This window comes from Miscanthus floridulus, chromosome 9 (genome assembly GCF_019320115.1).
Source record: "Miscanthus floridulus cultivar M001 chromosome 9, ASM1932011v1, whole genome shotgun sequence".
NCBI classification, from domain to species: Eukaryota; Viridiplantae; Streptophyta; class Magnoliopsida; order Poales; family Poaceae; genus Miscanthus; species Miscanthus floridulus.
In genome coordinates this window covers 92,592,539-92,616,575 of record NC_089588.1, presented here as the reverse complement: position 1 = coordinate 92,616,575, position 24,037 = coordinate 92,592,539, and the positions used below count along the sequence as shown (strand labels likewise).

Below are 24,037 nucleotides of genomic sequence, written 5' to 3'. Positions count from 1 at the left end.
TTCCCATCCCCACCGTTGACAGCGGGCCCAACGGGCATGTTGGCAACAATGGGGATGGAGTAGTCGTGGAGGGTCTTGGACATGATTAGAGTAGCGGATGGTGTGGGGGTGACTGGTTTGACTGTCGGAGGAGTAGCAAAAGAAGAAGCGATACGAGACTATTTCTTCCTTAGGGGTGCCTCTAGATTTTTGATGTAGTTTTCTGACAGTTTGTAACTGGTCATACACTATCATGTTTTCATCCACAACAGGAGAAAACAAGCAAAGTTACCCTGCATAAACAATGGCTACCTCACATGCATATTATCATGAACATGTCCTACTATATTCTTTAATCAATATGCCTTCCCTAGCAACGGTGCCAGAAATGCTTGTTGGTATTTCTTAATGTCACTAATAAGTACGGGGTTTGAATCCATCCTTAGCAATGGCACCAGAAATACCTTGTTGGTACTTCTTAGCAGCATAACTAATGTGTAGCCATGCTACTAAGAAATAGCCTTGATAGTTTCTTAACAATTTTAGATATTTATCCGCAAGCGCATGGAGCTATCATTGTAGCATTTCACCTGGAAGTATTCAGGGTATCGTTATTTATATTTTCCCAAAGAAAGGCATTTGATTAAGAGTCTAGTATGGATATGAACTTGAATAATAATGCTTGCAAGTACACCAATGCTTATAACAGGGGTAAGAATAGTAATTCCAAGATAGTGGACACACACTTCGCATTCCTCAAAGGATAAAATAGAAAAGAAAGGATAAAAGAATAATCCTAAGTCGAGCAGGCATTGGTCTAGTGTAGTCATACAAATTACATAATTAGTTTTAGGGCTAAGTGTGAAGCAGGTCGGGAGGCCACCGAGTATTGGTCTGCCAGCAACCTCATGTCACAATTTAGACTCATATACCCTAAACAAACGTGAGGGATTATGAAGGACGGACAGAGTTGTCACCACCTGCCGCCTACCCCTCAACCGAAGCGAAGAACAATGCATTCACCTGTCTCTCCATACCCAAGCACCATGCTTGCATATACAAAAACTACCCAAATCCCCTCGAGTCTCTGACCCTACGGATCGATAGGTAAAGAACTTGGGCACACCTGACGGCATGATGAACTGCCACCTCAACTTAGCTCTAATTCTGAATATATAAGTTATATGATTGTTTAAGCATAAAGTTAAGTGTGCTATTCTCATGACACATAAGCTCTGCACTAGTTCATATATCAAGATCATAACACAATAACTATACTCTAGTTCATAAGTATGACTATAATAAAGTGAAGACATGACTTTGTAAGAACCCATATTGATATTCATACCAAGAATCTCTTCTTCCAAGGAGCCAAGCCCTCCAGGTGGCTTTGCCTTGCTCTAATACAACAAAAAGGTAAAACTAAAGAGAGTAGAGAGCGAGGTGTTGCTCAATGTGGTGTGTCTTTGGAGAGGGGGGTAACCCTCTACTTATACAGAAGCATAGGCGGTGCTACGAGCTATAATTGATGCGAGGACCGAATCCGACCGCCTTAGCATGGCTCCATGCCACTGTCATAGCAAGGAAGGGCTGAGCAGCGCCTTAGCATGGCTCCATGCCCCTAGGCGCCGGCAAGGGGTCAGGCGCCCCTAGGCGCCGACAAATATAATTCACAAGTGTCATGCCTATAACAAAGTATTCTTTCTCAATTTAAATAAGTTTGGCATTCTATCCGCCCTTTTAACTTAATCCCTGTGGGGTTTATTTCTTTTCCAAGTCATTCATTCTTTGATCAACCTTCTATCCGAAGGTTTTATGAGTTTTACAAAAATAAAATGCAAGTTTCTCAAATGATTCACTCGATCGCTCAATACGTATGATCCTTACCAAGGCATTTGTTTTGCCTTCTTTTCATCCTATCTCTAAAAAGCTTTGAGTGGAGTTTTAGGTAGGTATAAATGAGAGGCATACTTACATCACATATATTGCTAAGTCAAAAACCGGATCCAAAGAGATGCAAGTCATACACTTTGATCAAGATGTGCAAGTGTGTGGAATATAAAAGTGATTCCTAATATTTTTTATACTCCTTTGATCATGACTTTCTCTCTTTTGAATAATTACCTTAGAAGTATGGGCTATCTCTCTTTTATCAATACTTTGGAACCTTCATGTGTTCCATTCTTTTTCTTCTTTTCTTTTGCTATTTTGAGAGCTTCATATGTGTCTCTTTTTTCAGTGTGGCCCCATACTCTTTTTCGCATTTAAAAACTTTGGAGAGAAAGATTCATGACAAATGAATGGAGTTTTTATTTTAGGTGGACGGAAAACATGTTTTTGCATAACTCTTAGTGTAGGAGTCAGCATTTTATTTGTGGGTGTGCGTGAGTATTGATCATGGGTGCATGACTAGAATCTCTACAAGGGTCACAACAATTTGACAAAACTCAATGTGAATGTAAGTAGCAAATGACTAAGGTTTGCTTTTGAATCACATCATATGGTCGTGGTAGGAATTCATAATCAGTGAGGAACTTTTAATTTTAGCATTTTTAAGATGAAAATTCCGGATGTCAAGTTTCTCATAGAATAAAGCCAGGACTCGCCCTCAACTATGAGATCTCGATGACGTCCAAGTTTGATCGCAAGCAGTATTTCTACCCGGACCTCCCCAAGGGGTACCAGATTTCACAGTTTGACATCCCCATTGCCAAGAAGGGTTATGTCGATTTGGACCTTCCGGTGGAGTTTGGTGGTGGGCATAGGAAGTTTGGGATCATAAGGGTTCACATGGAAGAAGATGAAGGCAAGCTGGTTCATTCTGAATCCAGCAGTTGCTCTCAGGTTTTCCTTGTCTCTGACTAATTGCCTATTTTCTGTTAGCAACATTCTGATCAGGTTGTCATATCCGTCTGGCATAACTTTGAAACCACAACATCAGTTTTGACATTTACCACAGTGCATTAGAAAACTAATAGATTAGTGAATAAAACCATAGACAAATATTGAAGATTGGATATCAGGGAGCATTTGGATCTCAGACCAGGGGAATTCTAGCTTTATTGTGAAAGGATTGAAGTTTTGTAGGATACGAAAGACTTGGATTTTGGGGCAATCTAATCTGCAACCACCTGCAAAAGCTTGCTCTGTGAAGGGAGCGAAGTCGGTTTGCCACCGTGTTTGGATCTCTGACCAGGGGAACTCTAGTTCAAAAGTATTAATCCATAGCCGATGCCACTGGTCGGGGGCGGCTAGCGTGCCCCGGAGGACGTCGCGACCGTGGCTGTCGACGGTGTAGGGGTCGTGGCCATCGTGTAGATGGGCGGAGTCGTCGAGCCCATCGCCCACGACGGGATGGGAGACGGCGAGGCCAGCCACCGCAGCAAGTGGAGGGGCACCCCGTCCCGCTGGTCTGGGGCATGCCGTAGGGGAAGATCGCCTGCGGCTGCAACGACTGTGGAGGTGGTGGTGGTGCCGACTGTTGTGGAGGGAGAGGTGGTGGGAGGAGGCTGGCCAAGGACGCCTGCATGGCGACCATGTTGCGGCCAAGCTGGTCCATGTTGTGGCTGAGCTGATCGACCACGCCAGCCAGGGTTTCTAGGGTGAGCGAGCCGCCCGACGAGGTGTACGCGTCCGAGAGCTTAGAGGACACCGTGGGCAGCAGCATGGACGACATCGGTGGTGGCGCGACGTGGCTGAGCGGAGCCAAGGTCATCGTGCCTAGAATCTCTGGTACCAAGCTGCTAGGAACCTTGGTCCTGCTAGAGAGGGACCGTAGGTTGTATGCGTGGGAGGTTGGAGGGCGAGGTCGAAGTGCACGAGGAAGACGGCGCAGCGGCGCCGTGGCTGCAGCGAGGGAGCGGCGGTGGCGGCTGTAGCCCTAGAACCCTCGCGTAGCTACAGTAATGGCGGCACTGTTCGCGCGTGAACAGTAGAGGCGGCTAGGGTTAGGAACTCTCGGCTCCCAGGGGAAGCCGGAAACAATAGATTGTTTCTGCTTGATTATAACTGATACATGGTTCTCTTTTTATAGAGATGACTGACTTGACCCCTAAGAAAATATCCTAACCGAATCAATCTAACATATCTCTTTCCTAACAAACTAAACCAATCTAATCTTCACATGCTACAGTACCGCGTGCTACAGTACCGCGTGGCCCCTGGGCCGGCTCCACTTGCCATAACATGGGCCTACACCTTGTATAATGGGTGCCGGTCATAACATCTCTCCCCGCCTGCGCAAACAGCTCGTCCTCGAGCTGGAAGGCAGGGTAGAGGGTGCAGAACTCATCGACGAGGGATTGTGCCGTGCGGTGTGAGCCCTGTGGGCTCGTCGACGACTGCGCTCTGCTGCTGCAGCAACAAGTCCATCAGCGGCTGCTGGGCGTCGGCGGAGAGTGCAGCGAGGTGCTGCTGTGGAGCCACCGCGTCGAGGCTGCGCACGCCCTGCCAAAGGACGCGTCTGCCCTCACGCTAGAAGGACAGCATCATGGCCTCGAAATCCCACAAGATGGGACCCAAGGTCCGTAGGTAGTCGACGCCGAGGATGAAGTCAAAACAGCCCAAGTCCAATCCGACGCACGTGATGGAAAAGGACTCCGAGCCGATGCGGATGGGCACGTGGCGAGCAATGCCCTCGCAAGAGAGCCGGTCGCCGTCGGCCACGGTGACACGGAGCTGCTCACCGCCCGTCGGGGCGAGCCGTAGGTGGCGCATCGTCGCGCCATGGAGGAAGTTGTGCGTGGAGCCGGTGTCGAGTAGCGCCAATAGCCGCTCCCCTTTAACCATCACCGGGAGTAGCATCGTATTGTCCGTGTGCATCCCTGCAAGTGCGTGTAGAGAGACCACGAAAGCATTAGCGGCCGCAGGCTCCTAGGCGTCCGGAGCCGCGGGGTTGGCGACGTCATCCATCGCCGCGACATCCCCCAGCCCATCATCGATGTAGTCGTCCGACTCGATGTAGAAGAACCGTGGGCACACGTGGCCGCGGTCGTAGGGCTCATCATAGTTGAAGCAAAGCCCTTGTCGACGCCGCTCTAGTTGCTCGTCCGGCGTGAGGCGGCGGAACTAGCGCACCGGAGGCACCCCGTTCGCCGCTGTTGGTCCACCCCCTGGGGGCACAGGGGCTCCAGCTAGAGGAGCACCCGCGCCTAGCACGTGCGGGGGAAGGCTAGGCCGCTGAGGAGGTCGGGCGCCCTGCTACAGAAGCGCTGGAGGCATGGCCGCCGCGCGACGCTCGAATGCCCGGGCCAAATACATGGCGGTCTGAAGGTCGGGTGGATCCTACATCTCGACGTCGACCTTGATGTGCTCGGGAAGGCCACCCACGAACAGTTCCGCCTTCTGGCGAGGATTGAGGTCGCGAGCATGGCAGAGCACGGCATTATAGCGGTCCGAATACTCCTGGACCGATGACTGGCAGGGTAGCCGGGCGAGCTCGGCCAGCCGCGTGCCGTGCGCTGGGGGGCCGAAACGGAGCTGGCACAGGTCGCGGAAGCGTTCCTAGGTCGGCATGCCTTCATCTTGTTCCAGCGCATAGTACCAAGTTTGAGCAGCGCCGTGAAAGTGGTACGAAGCTAGCCATGTGCAATCCGAAGCCAATGTTCGCTGGCCGCAGAAAAACTGCTCGCAGTGGTTGAGCCAATTGAGCGGATCAACGGCGCCGTCGAACGTCGGGAACTCTAGCTTGTAAAATTTGGGAGGGGCATGGGCGCCGTTGGGAGCAGCGGCAGACGAGTCCTCCGCGTATAGGGCGCCGCCGGAGTACCCGCCTCCACCATAGACGAGGGTACCGTCCGTCCCTCCATAGCCGATGCCGCTGGTTGGGGGTGGCTGGCGCGCCCCGGAGGACGCCGCGACCGCGGCTGTCGACGGTGTAGGGGTCGTGGCCATCGTGTAGATGGGCGGAGTCATCGAGCCCATCGCCCACGACGGGATGGGAGACGGCGAGGCCGGCCACCGCAGCAAGTGGAGGGGCACCCCCGTCCCGCTGGTCTGGGGCATGCCGTAGGGGAAGATCGCCTGCGGCTGCGACGGCTGTGGAGGTGGTGGTGGTGCCGACTGTTGTGGAGGGGGAGGTGGTGGGAGGAGGCTGGCCAAGGACGCTTGCATGGCGACCATGTTGCGGCCAAGCTGGTCCATGTTGCGGCTGAGCTGATCGACCACGCCAGCCAGGGTTTCCAGGGTGAGCGAGCCGCCCGACGAGGTGGACGCGTCCGAGAGCTCAGAGGACGCCGTGGGCAACGGCATGGACGACATCGGCGGTGGCGCGACGTGGCTGAGCGGAGCGGAGGTCATCGTGCCTGGAATCTCTGGTACCAAGCTGCTAGGAACCTTGGTCCTGCTAGAGAGGGACCGTAGGTTGTATGCGTGGGAGGTTGGAGGGCGAGGTCGAAGTGCACGAGGAAGACGACGCGGCGGCGCCGTGGCTGCAGCGAGGGAGCGGCGGCGGCGGCTGTAGCCCTAGAACCCTCGCGTAGCTACAGTAATGGCGGCACTGCTCGCACGTGAACAGTAGAGGCGGCTAGGGTTAGGAACTCCCGGCTCCCAGGGGAAGCCGGAAACAATAGATTGTTTCTGCTTGATTATAACTGATACATGGTTCTCTTTTTATAGAGATGACTGACTTGACCCCTAAAAAATATCCTAACCGAATCAATCTAACATATCTCTTTCCTAACAAACCAAACCAATCTAATCTTCACATGCTACAGTACCACGTGGCCCCTGGGCTGGCTCCACTTGCCATAACATGGGCCTACACCTTGTATAATAGGTGCCGGTCATAACAGTAGCACTGCGGTGAAAAAAAAATCTGACAACTGCTATCATAATATGGCCAAACAATAATCCTTGCTTTTGCTGGTTGTAGAACAGATGGGCTAGCTGTGTATAGCTTCAACAGTCCCATCTTCCTGGTGACAGTAACTATTTCAAAATTTTAATCCTCTGGCTATAAATGTATGCGGTAGGCTCACACAAGAAATTGCAATTTGTGTAAGTATGATATATGGAACGCCGTACAATGATACAGATAGTAAACCATAAGCACTGCTCTAATATTCGGCCTGTTCGCTGGTTGGTTTCTGGGCTGGTTTGAGCTGGCTGGTGCTGGTTTATTGTGAGAGGAAAACACTGTTGGCTGGCTGGTTTGGGCTGGCTGAAACCAACAAGTGAATAGGCTGATTGACAGGGAAAATCCAGAGGGAATGAAAAGAATTACACAGCGTCTCATCACTTAAAGTACAGCAACTTCAGTTATTGATCAGTGGTTGCTACTTTGGCTGGCTAGGTTGACCTAAACAGGGCTGGCATACCTTTGCTCGAAATTGTCTCAGAGCCAGACATGAGAACAGGGATAGAGGCTGCCGAGTATGGTACTGAGCTGCAAAGGATTGTTAGGTACCTGGGAATGAGTAATGGTAATATGCAAGAAGGTTCCCTTCGTTGTGATGTGAATGTTTCTGTTCGACCAGTTGGACAATCAGAATTTGGTACAAAGGTGATTCTCATATCTTTAGGACTTCCGATAACTGTTTGTTATTCTGTTTTTCTTTTGTGTCTGTGTTGGCAAATTTTGCTCTTAGTGTTATTATTTGATGATTCATTGGTTAACCAACTTTTTTCGAAAACCTCATTGGTTAACCAACTTAATACAGGCCAAATAAATAACTTCTGTTCTCAGTGAGGGCTAAATTGTCCTGAAAATTTTACCATGCTTTAAATGATGCCTTGAATTTTCAATCCATGTGGCGGCTGGGGGAAAGATCTTGTTGTATGCTGATTATATTTGATAGTATACATAATTGCAGTTGCTTATGTAGCTGTTCAGTGAAATCCATGTACCTAAATTGCTAGTTATACCCAAAACATGCATAATTGCAGTTCATTAGCTTCTTGCCTGCTTAGTTATTGATGCCCCATTATTTAAGGGAAAATAAGGTAATTCATGTTCACTTGCATATCAACCATTATTTTCTAGAAATGGTGTCACGCTCTTATTTCAATTCCTTCAGGTGGAAATAAAGAACATGAACTCATTTTCTGCGATAAATAGGGCAATCGATTATGAGATCTCCCGGCAGATTCTGCTCCATAAAGAAGGCCAAGCTGATCAAATTGTACAAGAAACCCGCCTGTGGGATGAATCTTCTCAGGTTGTTGTCCCCAACTCTAACCCTTTTTTGTGCTGGCTTTTTACTGCCAAGTACTAATTACTTTCTCTATCTACATCATCAGAAAACTTTTACAATGCGAAAAAAGGAGGGATTTGCTGACTATAGATATTTTCCAGAACCTGATCTTCCTGAAGTAGTTCTCACTAGTGACTACATTAATGAAATCAGCAAGTCAATGCCGGAGCTTCCAGAAGCAAAGCGTAGGCGTTATGAGAATATGGGACTCAGCATGCAAGATGTTCTGTTCCTTGCTAATGATGATAATGTAAGATTCCATCTTCTGTGTTTGTGTAGGTTCACATGCATGTGTGTCCACAGATTATTCAGAAGTTCCTCATTCATGGTCTGATCTTTAAACTGGCTATACAATTGTCAAATTCCATTTCATCAGGCTTGGTAGAGGTTCACATATTTGCCACGGGGGCCTTCTTGTAGTACATAGGAATTATTTTTTGCTAAACAAGGCAATGCATTCTCTCTATTGTTCACAATAACTTCAGTAATCTGATGGGTCTATATCTTCCCAGATTGGTCATTTCTTTGATTCTACTCTTGAGCATGGTGCTGATGCAAAGCTGGCTGCCAACTGGATCATGGGTGACATTGCTGCTTATCTCAAAGATGAAAAAGTATCCATTGATGAAATTAAATTAACACCTCTAGAGCTGTCTGAACTGATAGCATCCATTAAGAATGGAACTATAAGTGGGAAGATCGGGAAGGAGGTAACATTGCTAAACTGGGTTTCCCCCCTTGATTGTTTTTCGGCTCTATGTTTCGGCACAGTCTATAGGGTCTACACATGTCTAGGCTTTGCACCCTGATTGATGCTAATGCCTCTCTAAATCTGTCCTTGCAGATACTGGCCGAGCTCATTGCCAAAGGTGGAACAGTTAAGGCTGTGATAGAAGAGAAAGATTTGGTTCAGGTAACTGTGCTCACATTTGTTACTATTTGGAACCATAGTAGTTCAAGCATCTAAAAAATATTGTGACCCCTGCCACCAGCACCAGTGTGAAGTATTCCACGAATATACTTAACATCCTTTGGCATTGCCAACACATGTTTTTTTTCTTTGGGTATTCCTGGTAAGCAGATGCTCAAAAATTGGGACAATATTGACATGCCCTCTTTATTTCATCGGTGTTTGTAGTTTGTAATTTGCATCTTATACTTTCATGAGTACTAGGCATTGTTGTGCTCTCAGTTGATGTAATTTCATTATTTAAACTTCTGGTTGGGTTGTCTGAAAGGCAAAAAAATTATTACTTGAAATGACAGATAGCAGATCCAGCAGCAATCGAGGCAATGGTAGATAAAGTAATTGCTGATAATCCAAAGCAACTTGAGCAGTACCGTGCTGGAAAAACTAAGCTACAAGGATTTTTTGCTGGCCAGGTTTGTCAATTGAACACGAGCACTGTTTTTCCCTGCTGCTACGAGGTCTTATAGGTGATCATATTTGTTTCAATTGTTTCTAGGTGATGAAAGTATCAAAGGGCAAGGCCAACCCAGTTTTGTTGAATAAAATCCTTGGAGAGAAGTTGAATGCCAATTAGTTATTATTGCCCCCATACTGAAAATCTCGAGGAGTCCATGAAGAATGCTACCTCAAATGAAGTCCCTGAACCATATTGTTGGCTAGGCAATCGTTTGGAAGCTGCTACCTCACTCCATTGAATTGAGAATGTGATTAATGTGAATGATGTAGAAGTTTTGTTCACGGATATCATTGTACTTAGCTGATACATTGAAATGGCGTGAATCCAATCCTCCCAAAACATTTGTGCAATTTCGGCATATTTTGTACCAGGCATGACAGTCTCCACTGCTCGTATATATAATTTCTCTGCAACATAAAATTTATAACAATTTTGGTTGAACCCAAAAGGTATTGAACAGCAGCATGACCTGACCTCTAAGATATTATACTAGCAGCTGACCGCACCATGAGGCAACAAAAAAACCTGCGGGTCACAGTGAGATACTGCCCAGAGAATCAGAGGACTGCTCAAATACTGGGTCGAATAAAGACAAAATACTTAAAAATAGTCAATCACTCCTCAAATATACTGGGTTAAATATGACAAAACGCTTAGACAGTCAATCATGTAAATAAAAAGCAACTACCAAGCAATTATTGTAAAAACAAAATTTACACAGGACAACCTACATAACCGCATAACAACAGACAATCATCACAGCTAAGCTGCGGCAACTATTTCAAACTATATTTACATTTTACAACACCAGAATAGTCCCTGTTAGTGCAGACAATGAGAGGATGGCCCTGACTAATCCTCATTGTCGTAGTCCTCGTCTTCATCAACCTGCACTGTCAGATGTCCAAAACCAGATGGCCCGACACCGATGTTTCCGATGGCATCTGGCATAGGCCAATCTGACTGATGATCGGTGTTCGCTTCTTCCACCTTAGAACTTGTAGCTTGTGCAGGGGCTGTTGGCGGAGCCTCTACCGGAGGTTGCGTGCTTTGAGGCATGATCGCGTTGCCATTATTGATCTCTGGAACTGTTTCCTCTCCTGGTAAGGGTTCACTTTGTTCAGCAAACATGCTGCTCTCATCTTCAAATTGTACATAACCAACTTCCTTTCTCTTGGTTGGTGGCCGACCTCGCCCTCTGCCTCGACCCCTCCCACGTCCTCTGGGGCTGATGTTTGCATTTCTTATGGCCTGAAAAACCAGATGTTCTATTATCAAATATCCATTTATATAACATTATCAATCAAGTGAGCTGTGATGGCTGATGTGCGCACCATTTTACTAGATCTTGATTCATCATTCTCTGGGTCACTGCCATTTGACTTCCTGCAAAGTGAATTTCAAACACTGTTAGGTACTTGATACAATTGAATCATAAAATGCTGATTACAACACCTGAACTTACCTTCTTCTAGGTAATCCTCTTTCATCTCCACAGGAATCAGCGCCACCAAGATCTGGTACCTTGTTGACAACTTCAGTTAGGAAATCAAAAGAACTGTACCTCTTCACACATTGCTTCCTGAACATCAGATGTCAGAAGATAGATATATGAATGTTAATATTAATGGCTCAAAATTGATACTCCATGCAAACAATACTAAGACACTTGCATTGAAACTATTAGTGTCGGTGTTTTCGGACCACCGACGAGTAAATTTATATTTGCGTATCTGGCTCGGATGGTGTGCTCGGAGGACACAAGGGTTTATACTAGTTCGGGCGGACGTCCAGTTCGCTGCTGCTCGTGTTACCGACACTTGGTTTGCAGTAGGGGTTAAAACAGGCGAGAGAGGGAGAGGATCTCAAGTCTCTGATGGAAGGAGTGAATGGGTGCTGAGAGCTCGTTTGCCACTCAGTCGTGTGCTCGTGTCGTGCTCTTGTGTTTTTATCTCGTGGTTCGGTCTTGTGCGGATCTGGATCCCCTTTCATGGGGCGTCCTGCTTCCCCTTTTATAGGCGAAGGGAAAGCGCGGGTTACAGTGGAGGAAAAGGAGAAGAACGAGAGAGAGAAGGCTTTCAGCAGGGTCCTTCTCCTTCATGCGGGTCCCGTCGAACCTGTAGATGTCAACAGGGACGGCTCCACATCATGGCCCTATTCGTCATTGGCGCCATGCGCAGGCATCATCTGCCGGTCATGGCGTTCCATTCAGTCCCAGCGGACGTCGTGGTGAACTGACACGCCTGTCAGCGTTCGTACGAGGGTTAGGCAGAACAGCACCGGCACGCCCGACGCTGTTCTTAATGTGAATCCTCAGATATGGCCCGTCATGGCCACGGGTTACATCGAGCCGTGCCAGTCTCTTCCTTGATGTCAGAGTTTTAACCCAGGCCCATACACTTGGACCTGGAGTGATTGGTGGCGGTATGGGTCCACGTCGGACGAGATAGAACCCGCGTCCTTGGGGTCGGGCGAGACGGAGCCCACACCCGAGGGGTAGGGCGAGACAGAGCACGAACCCAAGGGGTCGGGCGAGACGGAGCCCGCGGCCTTGGGGTCGGGCGAGGCGGAGCCCGTGGCCTTGGGGTCGAGCGAGACTTTTTACTAGGTCTTGCCCCATCCGGGGAAGTCAGCGTGGGCGCTAACTTCCTTGCTTTGGGTATCCCTAATATCGATACCCGACATTAGCCCCCCGAGCCTGCAGAGGAGTAGAATACTCCTTTGAAGGCTTTTCCGGACGAGGACTCTGAGGGCCTTAGCCTTCTTTTTGTAGCCCGCGGCGTGTCCTGGTAGGGCGGCGGTTCCCTTTTATCACGATCGGTCTTCTTGTGGACATGTAACCGTAGGATTCGGGAGGTCGGAAAGATTTTTCGTGATTGGTCCCTAGGATCCGATTGGTCCGTCGTCGTACTGCAACCGCGCGTTCGGTCTCCTTGCGAGTCCAACTTTCCTCGAGCCCCCGCGCGTAGCAGGGGTCCGGTCGAGGGTCGACTCGTCTTTGTGATGGACGAAACATGGTGCTCGATGAGCTGTTTAACGGGCTAGTCCGAGTGGGGCCCCGGCTTTTCGTTCGCGGGGGTCCGACATGGGTCACCTGGTGACCGACTCCGGACTCTTGGCGGTCAGTCCATACAGTTCTTGGGTCCGTTTGGCCGGTCCCAAGGGCTCGTTGCCTTTCTTTGAGAAAAAACCATGGATTGGGAACCGACCAAAACTCGAAAGTGGTCCGGGATGCCCGCGGCGCTCGTGCGCTTGAGTACTGGCCGCTAGTGGGCCCATCCCTTTCCACCCCTCGCTCTAAGGGTTCCCTGGAGCGACTGTGAACCCGTCGGTGGGCCACCTTCGAACTCCTGGTCCTAAATGGGCCGTAGGAGCATTTTCAGCTCTAGATCCCTTCTTACCTGCGACGGTTCTTGGCCCATTGAACGAGCAAACCGTCATCTGACGTATCCCTCGGGGGCGCGGCTAGAGATAATGTGCGCGCGATCTTCGGAGGGAGGTGACGTGACGCGGCGCAGCGGGCGCGTGAATCAAGGCGGACGGTTCGCCTTCTCGTCCCGCTCCGCCCTATAAATAACGACCTCCCCCTTTGCGTTCCTGCACACCAAAACTACAGCCTTACCTTCTCTGTTTCTCCGCCACCGCCGTTCGGATCTGCCGTGCTTGCTAATCCGCCGTCGGAGCCCTAGGTCTGTAGCTTCCGCTCCTCCGCCGCCGCCTTTGCTTCTCCGTAGCCACCTCCATCCTCCATGGATTCGTGGTACCGCTCCGATGTTACCCGTGTGCGCATGGAGGGCCTCATCAAGCGCGTTCTCCGTGGGAGGACCGATGCGGCGGAGTGGCTTGTGCCCGGCCGCGAGGATGCGTCGGCGCCGCCCAACGGGTTCCTCCTCACCCGTTCTTCCGAGGTCTGCTGCACCACTATCAGATCGAGCTGCAGCACCTGAACCCCAACGGGATCCAGCACATCACGGCCTTCATCGCGATGTGCGAGGGGTACCTGGGAATCGAGCCCCACTTCGAGCTTCGGAGATTTTTCTTCTCCATCTCCTTGATCAAGAAGGAGAGAGGTCGGGAGACCCCGGTGCCAATGGGATGCGCGGGCATCCACCTTCGGGGGCAACGGACGACCAAGTACATGCCCAGTCAGCTCTCCAGATCCAACAAGGGGTGTCACTCGCATTGGTTCTACCTGAAGATCGACCCTGCCGCTCCCTTGCCGATCTTCTTCAGGCGCCTAGTTGAAGAGGTACCGCCGTCATGGCCGTAGAGGCCACCCGTCAAGGAGAAGAGAATGCGCGACCTCCTCGAGGCCATCGCGTTCCTGAAGACCCACGGCCTTCACAAGGCCGGTGTCATCAGGGGTATCACGCGAGGGTGGCGCCTCTGATGGTGCGCGTCCTCCCGCTATACGAGATGACGCCCGGCGCGCAGCTCGTCGGGACGATGCTCGCCCAGGGGCTGCAACGCGACAGCGAGGTCGCGCAGCACATCAACGAGGCCACGAGGGAGGCCGACGCCGTGTTCCCGATCCCGGGGCATCCCGTGATGCGGCCGGACGCAGGCTTCATCAAACTGTCGGCGGGGTTAGTCTTCCGGGACTCCGTCGCGCCGCTGCCAGAGCACGCGGCCATGAGGGCGGCAAACCGTGCCACGGATGAGCAGCGGAAGGACGACGAGGAAAAGAAACGGCGGTCGAAGCAGCGAGCGAAGCTGCAGCGAGGGAAGCGGAGTCAAGCCTCGTCGGAAGAAGAGGAAGAAGAGGAGGAAGATGACAGCTCCATGTCGCCCATCTCGTGGGATGATATGGCCGCCGGGGACGGGAACCCGCCTTCGCCGCAGGCGGGGCCCTTCCCGTGGCATGTCGCGAGGCAGGAGGGGGAGTACGCGCGCCCAGAGCCGGTGGAAACGATCCGCCCCGCCGCGTTCGGACCTTCGACGGCGGCCCTGGAGCCGGCGGAAACAGGTCGCCCTGCTCCGTCGGAGCCCTCGCCGGCACCTCCGGAATCGGCGGGAGGCAGCCGTTTTGATTTGTCCGAGCCGAGGGAGGGCTCGAAGCGGCAACGTGCCGACGAAGAGCAGCCGGGGTCGGGCAAGCCAGCCCCAAAACGTCCTCGTATGATGGCGTCAAGGTGAGTCAAGAGTTTTTGTCATCCTTTTGTCCTAACGAATTTTTGCCGCGAACTGACCGCCATGTCCCTTGCAGCGTCGGAGGACGTGGGACTCTCCTGCGGCTTGCTCCGAAAAAGATCCTCCTCCGGCAAACGCGCCAGGAGCCAGCTGTCGCCGCGCCGGTGGAGGGCGTGAGTGGCGTCGGGGCGGCCACGGCGTCGACCGGGGAGGCGCAGCCGATGGCTGTGTCCACGGGAGAGCAGGCGGAGGAGGGCATGTCCGGGGCGCCCGTGGCGGGCGCGGCGCGGCCAGTCGTGTCCTCGACGTCACAGGCGGAGGAGGCACGGCCGGAGCCGCCGTTCGTGCAGGTGGCCGTGTCTGCGGCGGGGCGAACGGAAGGGGGCGCACCCGAGGCATCCTTCGCGGATGTGGCGACAGGGTAGGCCTCCGTGTCCGCGTCACCCGCCCCCTCTATCGCCAGAGGAGCCGCTCTGGAGGAGCTGCCGCCGCCAGAGAGGTTGGCGGTGCTTGAGGTCGGCACAGGGACGTCCCGGACTCTGGTCCGGGTGGCTGCCCTTGATGAAGCGGCAGAGGAGAGGGAAAGAGGGAGCGTCCACACGGAGGTTGGGGACGCGGTTCGCGCACTGACCACCATGCTGGGCTCGATGCGCGACATTGTCGCCCCGGTTGGCCAGGTATGATATGACCGTGCTTCCGACCCCCATGTTCTCTTTCCGCGCCTCTAAGTCTTTTCTTCGCAGGTCCTTATGGCCCGCAACCGGGAGAAGTCCCAGCTCCTTGCTGAGGAGACACGGCGGAGTGAGGGGCTGGCCGCACAGCTCGCTGCCACCAGTCAGGAGGTGGCTGAGCTTGCCCCTGCCGCCCGGGAGGTGGCCGACCTCCGAGTCAGGGTGAAGGACGCTCGTGACGACGCCCACAAGGCCGAGGAGAAGCTCACGGCCCTGATCGAGAGGGCGCGCACGGACGCCGTGGAGGCCAAACGGCTACGAAAGGTGCGGGACGATTTGCTCCAGGCCGTAGAGGAGCTCCGCACGGGGACTGAGCTGGATCGCCAGGAGCGCGCCGACGCTCAGCAGCGGGTCGACCACCTTGTTGAGGAGGTCCGGAGGGAGGACCTGAAGGTTGCAGCCTAGGGCGTGTCCGCCGGCTCACCGTGGAGGTCGGGCAGCGCCAAGAGGAGGTCCGGCGCCTGGAGGCCGAGGTGACCCGGTAGCGCGATGAGGTGCGCAGGCTTCGGGCGGACGTGGACGGTAAGTCCCCGGTTTCACTTGATGTCTTTCTCCCTGGAATCCATGGTATGCCTTTTGACACGGTCGGTATGTGACTTGGGCAGGTCTCGACGACAAGCTCGAGTCGGAGGTGGTGAAAAGCCGCAGCCTGGAGAAGGAGCTCAGCGAGCTGAAGGACACCCTCCAGAAGGAGAGCGATGAACATGACAACCTACGCGTCGCCGTCCAGCTGGTCTGCGACAAGCTCGAGCTGGCCCCGGAGCAGGAGACAAGCTCCCTCGCGGTTCGCGCCACCCGGATTACGGACCAGGCACGTGATATGGCGAGGGGCACGCTTCGCTTTGGCGTTCACCGATCGTTCGCGATTTGCCGTTCTCATTACGATAACATCGATCTGGCGACGATGAGTCAAGGCTTCACGCCCATCTATACCGACGCCGAGCTAGACGTCATTGAGGAGGAGGTGGCCCCCCTGGCGCATGACCTTTCTGCCAAGATAGAGGATGAAATCATCCTTCCGAGGGGTTAGTTTAGTTAGATAGGTCGCGTGTTGCCTATGTAATAAGCGGACGAGTTCCATCCATTTTATTTCGTTTGAACAAGTCTGTATTTTGTTTCGGTTTGAACGAATTTGTTCTTTCACCCTTTTTATGTGTAAAAAAGGAGTTAATGCGCTCCGACCCTTCCTTTTGTTAAGACTGTAGAGCTCAAGGTGTGGGCGAGAAAACTCTGGTCACGCTGGTAAGCAAGAGTGCCGTAGCCGTAGCAAGATTGTAGAGCTCGAGGTGTGGGCGTAGGTTTCTTACAGTCCGACCAGTTTTACTCAGTGTTCGTTTCCGCAAACCTTGCCTCTAGGTTTTTAAAGTGAGAAAGGGTCAGGCACGGCGACTGTTTCAGAAAGGGTATATATATACCCTTATCAGCCCCCGAGTGAGACCCGACCCCTTGCCGTTGCTGGGGTCGGGTGTCACTAAAGATCGAGGAGAGGATAGCGAAACTAGCAGGAGAAAGCATCTTTTGTTTTGGACCTGGAGTGGTTGGCAGCGGTATGGGTCCCCGTCGGACGAGACGAAACCCTCGTCCTAGGGGTCGGGCGAGACGGAGCCCGCACCCGAGGGGTCGGGCAAGACGGAGCACGAACCCAAGGGGTCGGGCGAGACAGTGCCCGCGGCCTCGAGGTTGGGCGAGACGGAGCCCGCGGCATAGGGGTCGGGCGAGACGGAGCCCGCGGCCTCGAGGTCGGGCGAGACGGAGCCCGCGGCCTCGAGGTCGGGCGAGACAGAGCCCGCGGCCTTGGGGTTGGGCGAGGCGGAACCCACGGACTTGGGGTCGGACGAGAGTTTTTAATACGTCTTGCCCCATCCGGGGAAGTCAGCGTCGGCGCTAACTTCCTTGCTTTGGGTATCCCTAATATCGATACCCGACAATCAGCTAGCATTTTAACAAGAAAAACATTTGGTCCATCTCCATAGAAATTAACCTCAATAGCAACTCGCATTTAAACATGAAACTTAACTCCAAATAAATTAGACAAGCTCATATGCTAGATCTACATGAGCAGGATGGGATAACTATCTGCCCAGTTTCAGTTTGGAGGATATATAACCTCTACAAATCTCTTCTTTAGAAATGTTCATGAGCTCAAATTCCAGAAACCACACTAAAGGCTGTTAGAGTGGAAAGAAAAATACCAACTTCCAAATTGGTTACCAAAACCAACCTGCTTCCATATTTAAATTCGGATCTTAGGGACTGTTCAGTTGGCACCTGACCGAAGCTGCCTGGCACAAGCAGCGCTCCCAGGCTTCCGATTTCGGGTGCCTAGGGCTGGGATTGCTGCCTGGCAGGCATTGAACCAAACATGCCCTAGATGACTATTTTGAAGTTGAGACTTCTGCCAAAAGCAATCTGTTCATCACTTCCTCCAGAGGTGATGCAAAAACATTAGATGAGTCTAACTCGAGTAGAGTACCTTATTTACTTATATAGAAAACAGCTGGCCATAGTCAGGGACCAACCAGTTCTGAATCCCACCTACAGATATTACGAATGTTAACTTAGATAACATCTTACCTTCTAACTAGTAAACCTTGTATCAATGAATCTACAACCAAAAGCCATATACAGTGCAATGGAATGTGCAGTAGTTAGAGGGGCATGAGCTATCTAATGAATTCTGTTTCTGAACAACTTATCCAGCAACTTATTTTGATGCCTTAAGCAACACAAACAAGATGAATTTCTGATAAGACCATATCTGGGGCAGAGGGGGATCCCAGTTCCTCTGTCACACCCAAAAAAATTTAGCAAAAATACATGCCAAAAATGATGGGACATATAAACACCACAGCTGATATTGTACATCAAAGTTCAAACATTCAAACATTGCAACTGCCAATTGGAAGCATCCAGATTTACTCTCGATAGACATGATAAATAAAGTCACTACATAATGATTTATCGGTGTATTTTATCAGACTAGTAGCTGAATCCGTCAAAGAGATCCATTAGTTCTAAAAGATACAGTACATCACCTAATCAAATTTATAATTTTATAAGAAAACAAAATGGCAGGTGATATTGAACTCACAGGTGGAAGGAATTCAGTGTCTTTGCTCCACTTTGAAGAGTAATTTCATAGGTCCGGTCAATTAAATCTTGTAAAAACAATTCAAGAGCCCTCGCTGCATGCAAACAGAAACTCAAAATGTCAGAAATTTCATTTATGTATGCTTCATCATGGTTACATGTAGTAGTAGCAGGATAGAGAAAACCGTGAATGAAAGTAATGATGCCCGCAAAGAAAAACTGAAAGTGTTGACCAAACAAACTTCTAAATTTATAAGGTGAATCTCTCTTTTGTATCATTAGTGTGGACTTGAAGCCAGTAAACCAGTTTACAAAGAGAGCCATTAGCCAGTCACAACCAGATGAATGGATGTCAAACGATGTGATAAAGATCATCCCTTTTTGCTTGTTTTATTCAAGTAGAAATACTAAATAATTGTGGGAAAATACAGATATGTACATAATGCATACAAAAGCACAACGATTCTTCCAGAACTTACAGACTAAAACAGGCACCGCTTGTGCAATCTTTCCAACATCCTCATCTGCTTGCATAATCTTTTTGATCCGAGCCTATTATAATACAGAACATAGTTAGGGGACAACTTCATGCCATTACAACTTATATATTTGAAAAATCATCTAGGAAAGATATCCCAACATAAGTACAGGAACCAAATACAAAACCCAAAACTTTGGGTAATCAGTACAGACATCAAATTATCTTTTCATGAAAAATAGAGCAAATGCTACAATCCAGAAATTATCTTTTCAGCTAAATACAACAAAATATGCACCTGCAGTGCAAACCATACAGGTGTGTGTAGCTTGGAACTTCAACTCACATTGGTTCCATGACAACAGAACAATATGACGTTTTGAAGATTCAAAACCAACCTGAAGGCATACAATAAATGCTGCAATCCACAAACCAACCTGTATCTCAAGAAAGAAATGCTGGCATGTTCAGGAGACCTTGGAATAATCAAGCATGGTGGCAGAGCACCTGAGCCTACAGCACTACAACATCAGACTAGGGCCTCGTTCACTTTGCAAAAAAAAGTGAACCCGATGAATAGTACCACTTTCGTCTTATTTGGCAAATATTGTCCAATCGTGGACCAACTAGGCTCAAAAGATTCATCTCGTGATTTCCAACTAAACTGTGTAATTAGTTATTTTTTTTTACCTACATTTAATACTCCATGCAAGCGGCTAAAAATTGATGTGATGGAGAGAGAGTGAAAAAACTTGGAATTTGGATGGGCATCTAAACAAGGCCTAGGCCGTGCCCAAGAATAGTTCCCTCACCAAACACACAGACCAACATAACAATGGAAGTTACTGTCGTTTCAAACTCTACTCCTACCAGACCATAATAAAACCCCATGATGAAGGCTACACACGAATTCCACTGCTAAATTACTCCTGCACCAGATCACATGTTGAGTATCCCAGCAATATACATGGGACCCACAGTACATGCTCACATGATCTGGAGATCTTGCAACCCAACCACAGGCACGACAGCAGGATCTAGCCCATCCCTTTGCATCTACCCGCCAGGCAAAGCGATTGAGGATAACCAGCGGCGCGTGGAGATCACATCAGGCTGTCCCGTTCACACGGACTAACACTCACCGAACGTCAACGGCACTGATCTAAGTCAGCTGCGAGCGCCCACAAAATCTCTCCATCCGCTCAAAACAACACGAGCGCAGAAGCTGGATTAGAAATTCTCGACGTCCTTTGTTGAGCACTGAGAATCCGAGATAGACCCCGAAAAAGTTAAAGGCAAAAAAATGAAAAAAAAAACGAAAAACACGAATTACTTCCCCGCGCGAGCACAGGAGCCGATCTGACTTCTGAGCCCGAGCCCGCCTCCACCCCACGGCGCCTTCCTCCCGCAGAACCCAGTCAAATGCCCGCCCACGAAACAAAACAGCGAAGCCGCGGGTCAACGGCGGCCGGCGGCCACCGGATCCCGCCCGCGAGGGCGAAGATCCGCACCGCGCGCGGCGACCCAGATCAGATCAGATCACGCGCGCGGGCGGGCGCGGCGGATCAGAGGGAGATACGATACGAGCAGGACGGGCGAGGGGAGCAACAACGTACCGCGGGGAACCGGGTGCCCAGCTTCTTCCTCATCTTCCCCTCCGCCTCCTCGCCGGCTCGACGGACGCTCGCTGTCGTAGTCTACTCTTTTCTTCTTTTTTGCGCTTTTTTTTTCGGTGATGAAGGCTTGGGTTTCTTTTCTCGTTTGGCGTTGCCTGCTTGTCCTGTTGTTCCACCACCAGGTCCATCACCTTTGGCCCAGTTTAGTTCCCAAAAATTTTGTAAAATTTTTTATATTTCTCATCACATCGAATTTTTAGATGCATATATGAAGCATTAAATATAAATAAAAAATAAAACTAATTACATAGTTTAGACGAAATCCACGAGACGAATCTTTTAAGCCTAATTAGACTATGATTGGACACTAATTGTCAAATAACAACAAAAACGCTACAATGCTCATTTTGCAAAAATTTTTTGCATCTAAACAAGGCCAAAGTCGAACGCAGGCAGGACGGGCAGGAGGCAGGGGCAGCAGGTGCGCAGCAGCGCGACGTGACGGCGTCATCCGCCCCGAGGCGCCTGTGCTCCCACCGCGTCACATCACGCAACGGCAGCTAAACTGGGCCGGGCTCTACATGGCCTTTTCTCCGCCCAAATGGCTGAAACGGCCTGGACTATATATATAGGGAGACTTTTCCCTCCATTATAAAGTTTCTAATTCTTTCTTTGTCACAGAAATTTTGACTGCCCCTTCTCAGTCCCTCGCGCAAAGTTTTCTGGTCCCGTGTGCCACTTCTGTGAGGTCAGAGCATGACGGCCGGTAACGGAGGGATACGATGACCGTTTTGCCCCTGTGTCCAGTTAAGTCCCACAAAAGACACCACAGTCTACCGACGGTCTTCATTTCTCGTCTCTCTCTCGAGCTCCTCTCTCTCTCAAAACCCTAGCCGAAGGAACCAAGGCGGCGACGGTGACCAAGCACACGGGAGGAGGGGGGTTTATGGGGTAGAGATCAAGAGGTTGACCCACTGGATCCAAGGCCGTGTGCAGCAGGGGCCTTGGTTGAGGGTGACCGCGAGATCCAACCAAGGCGGCGGCGAGAAGAGGCGGCGGTGACCAAGCAGATCTACACACGTGAGGAGGGGGTCTCATGGGGTAGGGATCAAGAGATTGACCCACTGGATCCAAGGCCACGTGCAGTAGAGGCCTTGGTTGAGGGTGACCACGAGATCCAACTAAGGCGGCGGCGAGAAGAGGCAGCGGTGACCAAGCAGATCTGCACACGTGAGGAGGGGGTCTCATGGGGTAGGGATCAAGAGGTTGACCCACTGGATCCAAGGCCGCGTGCAGCAGGGGCCTTGGTTGAGGGTGACTGCGAGATCCAACTAAGGCGACGACGAGAAGAGGCGGTGGTAACCAAGCAGATCTGCACACGTGAGGAGGGGGTCTCATGGGGTAGGGATCAAGAGGTTGACCCACTGGATCCAAAGCCGCGTGCAGCAGGGGCCTTGGTTGAGGGTGACCGTGAGATCCAGGGAGTCGCCATGGTGGAGCCGGAGGTGCGCCTAGCGTGGCTTTCAGACGGGTAAGTTGTTGTGTTCTTCTTCTCTTGTTGTCCTCCATTGTCATGCACTTAGCCTAATTGTAGGTGCTTAGTTTGTTGTCGTAGATCTGCCTTAATCGATGGGTGTTCGTATGTAGGATGGACCCCAAAACGAGCTACAGATTAGAAATAAGGATCGTTGCGACAAATACTCGATGTCGTTGGTTTAGCATAAGCACAGTTGTAGATGCTGACACAACCAATTTCAAGGATTTGGTCGAAGACATTGTGGATAAGTACCCTTGTGGTTCTAGTGACATTGTTGACATGTTCTACTACTGTGGTGAAACCAAGTTCAACATCAAATTAAGTCAGCAGTGACCATGATTTAGTTGCTATGTTTTTCAAAAATGCTAGTGCCAAGACCTGCTTGTTGACCTTTGCTTACCATCCTATGGGTACTGATACACCAGTCATTCCACTATGGCATGATTTAGCTGAAATGCCTAACTCCTCTATGCAAGCCTATAACCTAGCTGAGCCTACACCAGCACCAACCCAAACACAAGCTTCCACTCAAACACAAGCTTCCTCTCAAACGGCAACAACCACTGATGATGACAACTACCTAAACAATCATGAGCCACAGAATGAGCACGTGGGTGTGGATGAGGAGGGCATGTACATAGAATTAGAGCCACGGACCAAGGGTACTGATGCATTTGAGGAGGATGTACTTGTTTCTGACTCTGAATGGGAATCTGATTCTGATGATGATGATGATAACTATGAGGAGGATGAGGCAGGTGAAATGGTCAAAGATAAAGTTCCACTTAGTAATCCTAAAATAGTGTATGACAAAAATGACCCACCAATGACATTAGGCAGCATCTATGAAAATATGTCTTGTTTTAGGTTGGCTTTGGCTACACATGCAATCAGAAATGAGTTTGAGTTTAACATAGAGAAGAGTGATCCAGGGAGGTACAGGGTCTACTGCAGTGCCAAAATTGATGGATGTAGGTGGAGGATTCTTGCATCTACAGGTGCAGACAAGACAACAGTGAAGGTAACTCTTGCCATCTTGCTTTTTTTGTTGATTTACTTATAATTTGTGTGACATATTTGCAGGTGAAGAAGAACCCATATCCTCATGAGTGTTAGAGCACAAGAAGAGGTGGTAAAGTGAAGTGTGCAACCAAGTTTTGGGTTTGTGAAAAGGTGAAGGACTGGGTATTTGAGGATCCTAGGGTGTCAGCTATGGAGCTACAGAAGAGGATCAAGGATAAATTCAAGGTGGTTGTGCCTTACAAGAGAGTATATAATGGTAAGGAACTAGCTCACAACCAATTATTTGGAGATTGGAGGTCTAGTTTTGACAATCTGTATAGGTTCAAGTTGTAAATTAAGGAATCTTGTTCAGGTAGCTTTGTAGTTATTGATCATCATACCATTAATAACAAGATTAGGTTCAATAGACTGTTCTTTGCCATGAAGCCATGTATTGATGGGTTTCTTCAAGGCTGTAGGCCATACTTGTCAGTTGATAGTACATTTCTCACAGGCAAGTTTAGAGGTCAGCTATGTATAGCCTGTGCAGTAGATGGGCACAACTGGATGTATCTAATTGCAGTTGGAGTCATAGATTCAGAAACAAATGAGAATTGGATATGGTTCATGGAGAGACTGAGAGATGTTATAGGGAGTCCAACAGGTCTGACCTTCTGTACTGATTGTGGTCAAGCAGTGATGGCTGGTGTGAGTGAGGTATTTCCTAATGCAGAGCACAGAGAGTGTATGTGCCATCTTGTTCAAAATTTTAAGAAAAGGTTCCATGGACAGGTGTTTGATGATCATTTGTGGGCATCATCTTACAGTTGGAACTCATACCTTTTTGAGAAACAC

At 50.1% G+C, this 24,037-nt stretch overlaps 2 protein-coding genes across 2 annotated transcripts; one reads left to right on the top strand and one right to left on the bottom strand.

The window, feature by feature from the left end:
* Positions 1 to 635: 635 nt before the first annotated feature.
* Positions 636 to 9,810, top strand: LOC136480291 (glutamyl-tRNA(Gln) amidotransferase subunit B, chloroplastic/mitochondrial-like). Its single transcript, XM_066477878.1, has 9 exons — positions 636 to 690; positions 2,558 to 2,823; positions 7,271 to 7,480; positions 7,995 to 8,135; positions 8,218 to 8,421; positions 8,684 to 8,881; positions 9,016 to 9,084; positions 9,438 to 9,554; positions 9,638 to 9,810. The coding sequence occupies exons 1-9, from the start codon at positions 636 to 638 to the stop codon at positions 9,713 to 9,715; spliced, it is 1,338 nt and encodes a 445-aa protein (XP_066333975.1). The 3' UTR covers positions 9,716 to 9,810.
* Positions 9,811 to 10,175: 365 nt separating this feature from the next.
* Positions 10,176 to 20,800, bottom strand: LOC136483959 (uncharacterized). Its single transcript, XM_066481128.1, has 6 exons — positions 20,644 to 20,800; positions 19,029 to 19,101; positions 18,551 to 18,644; positions 11,064 to 11,180; positions 10,933 to 10,984; positions 10,176 to 10,849 (listed from the first exon to the last, which is right to left on the bottom strand). Exons 1-6 carry the CDS (start codon positions 20,674 to 20,676, stop codon positions 10,451 to 10,453), a joined length of 768 nt encoding a protein of 255 aa, XP_066337225.1. The 5' UTR covers positions 20,677 to 20,800; the 3' UTR covers positions 10,176 to 10,450.
* Between the last annotated feature and the right edge of the window lie 3,237 nt (positions 20,801 to 24,037).

What these genes read in the sequence shown, in the direction of transcription:
- LOC136480291 (XM_066477878.1), top strand. Translation starts at nt 636, where the DNA reads ATGGATATGAACTTGAATAATAATGCTTGCAAGTACACCAATGCTTAT. An exon ending in TGTGGGATGAATCTTCTCAG is followed by an intron (nt 8,136 to 8,217) that starts GTTGTTGTCCCC and finishes CTACATCATCAG; the next exon opens with AAAACTTTTACAATGCGAAA. An exon ending in AAGGATTTTTTGCTGGCCAG is followed by an intron (nt 9,555 to 9,637) that starts GTTTGTCAATTG and finishes AATTGTTTCTAG; the next exon opens with GTGATGAAAGTATCAAAGGG.
- LOC136483959 (XM_066481128.1), bottom strand. Translation starts at nt 20,676, where the DNA reads ATGAGGAAGAAGCTGGGCACCCGGTTCCCCGCG. An exon ending in AGCGGTGCCTGTTTTAGTCT is followed by an intron (nt 18,645 to 19,028) that starts GTAAGTTCTGGA and finishes GTTTGCATGCAG; the next exon opens with CGAGGGCTCTTGAATTGTTT. An exon ending in ACACTGAATTCCTTCCACCT is followed by an intron (nt 11,181 to 18,550) that starts GTGAGTTCAATA and finishes TCTGATGTTCAG; the next exon opens with GAAGCAATGTGTGAAGAGGT.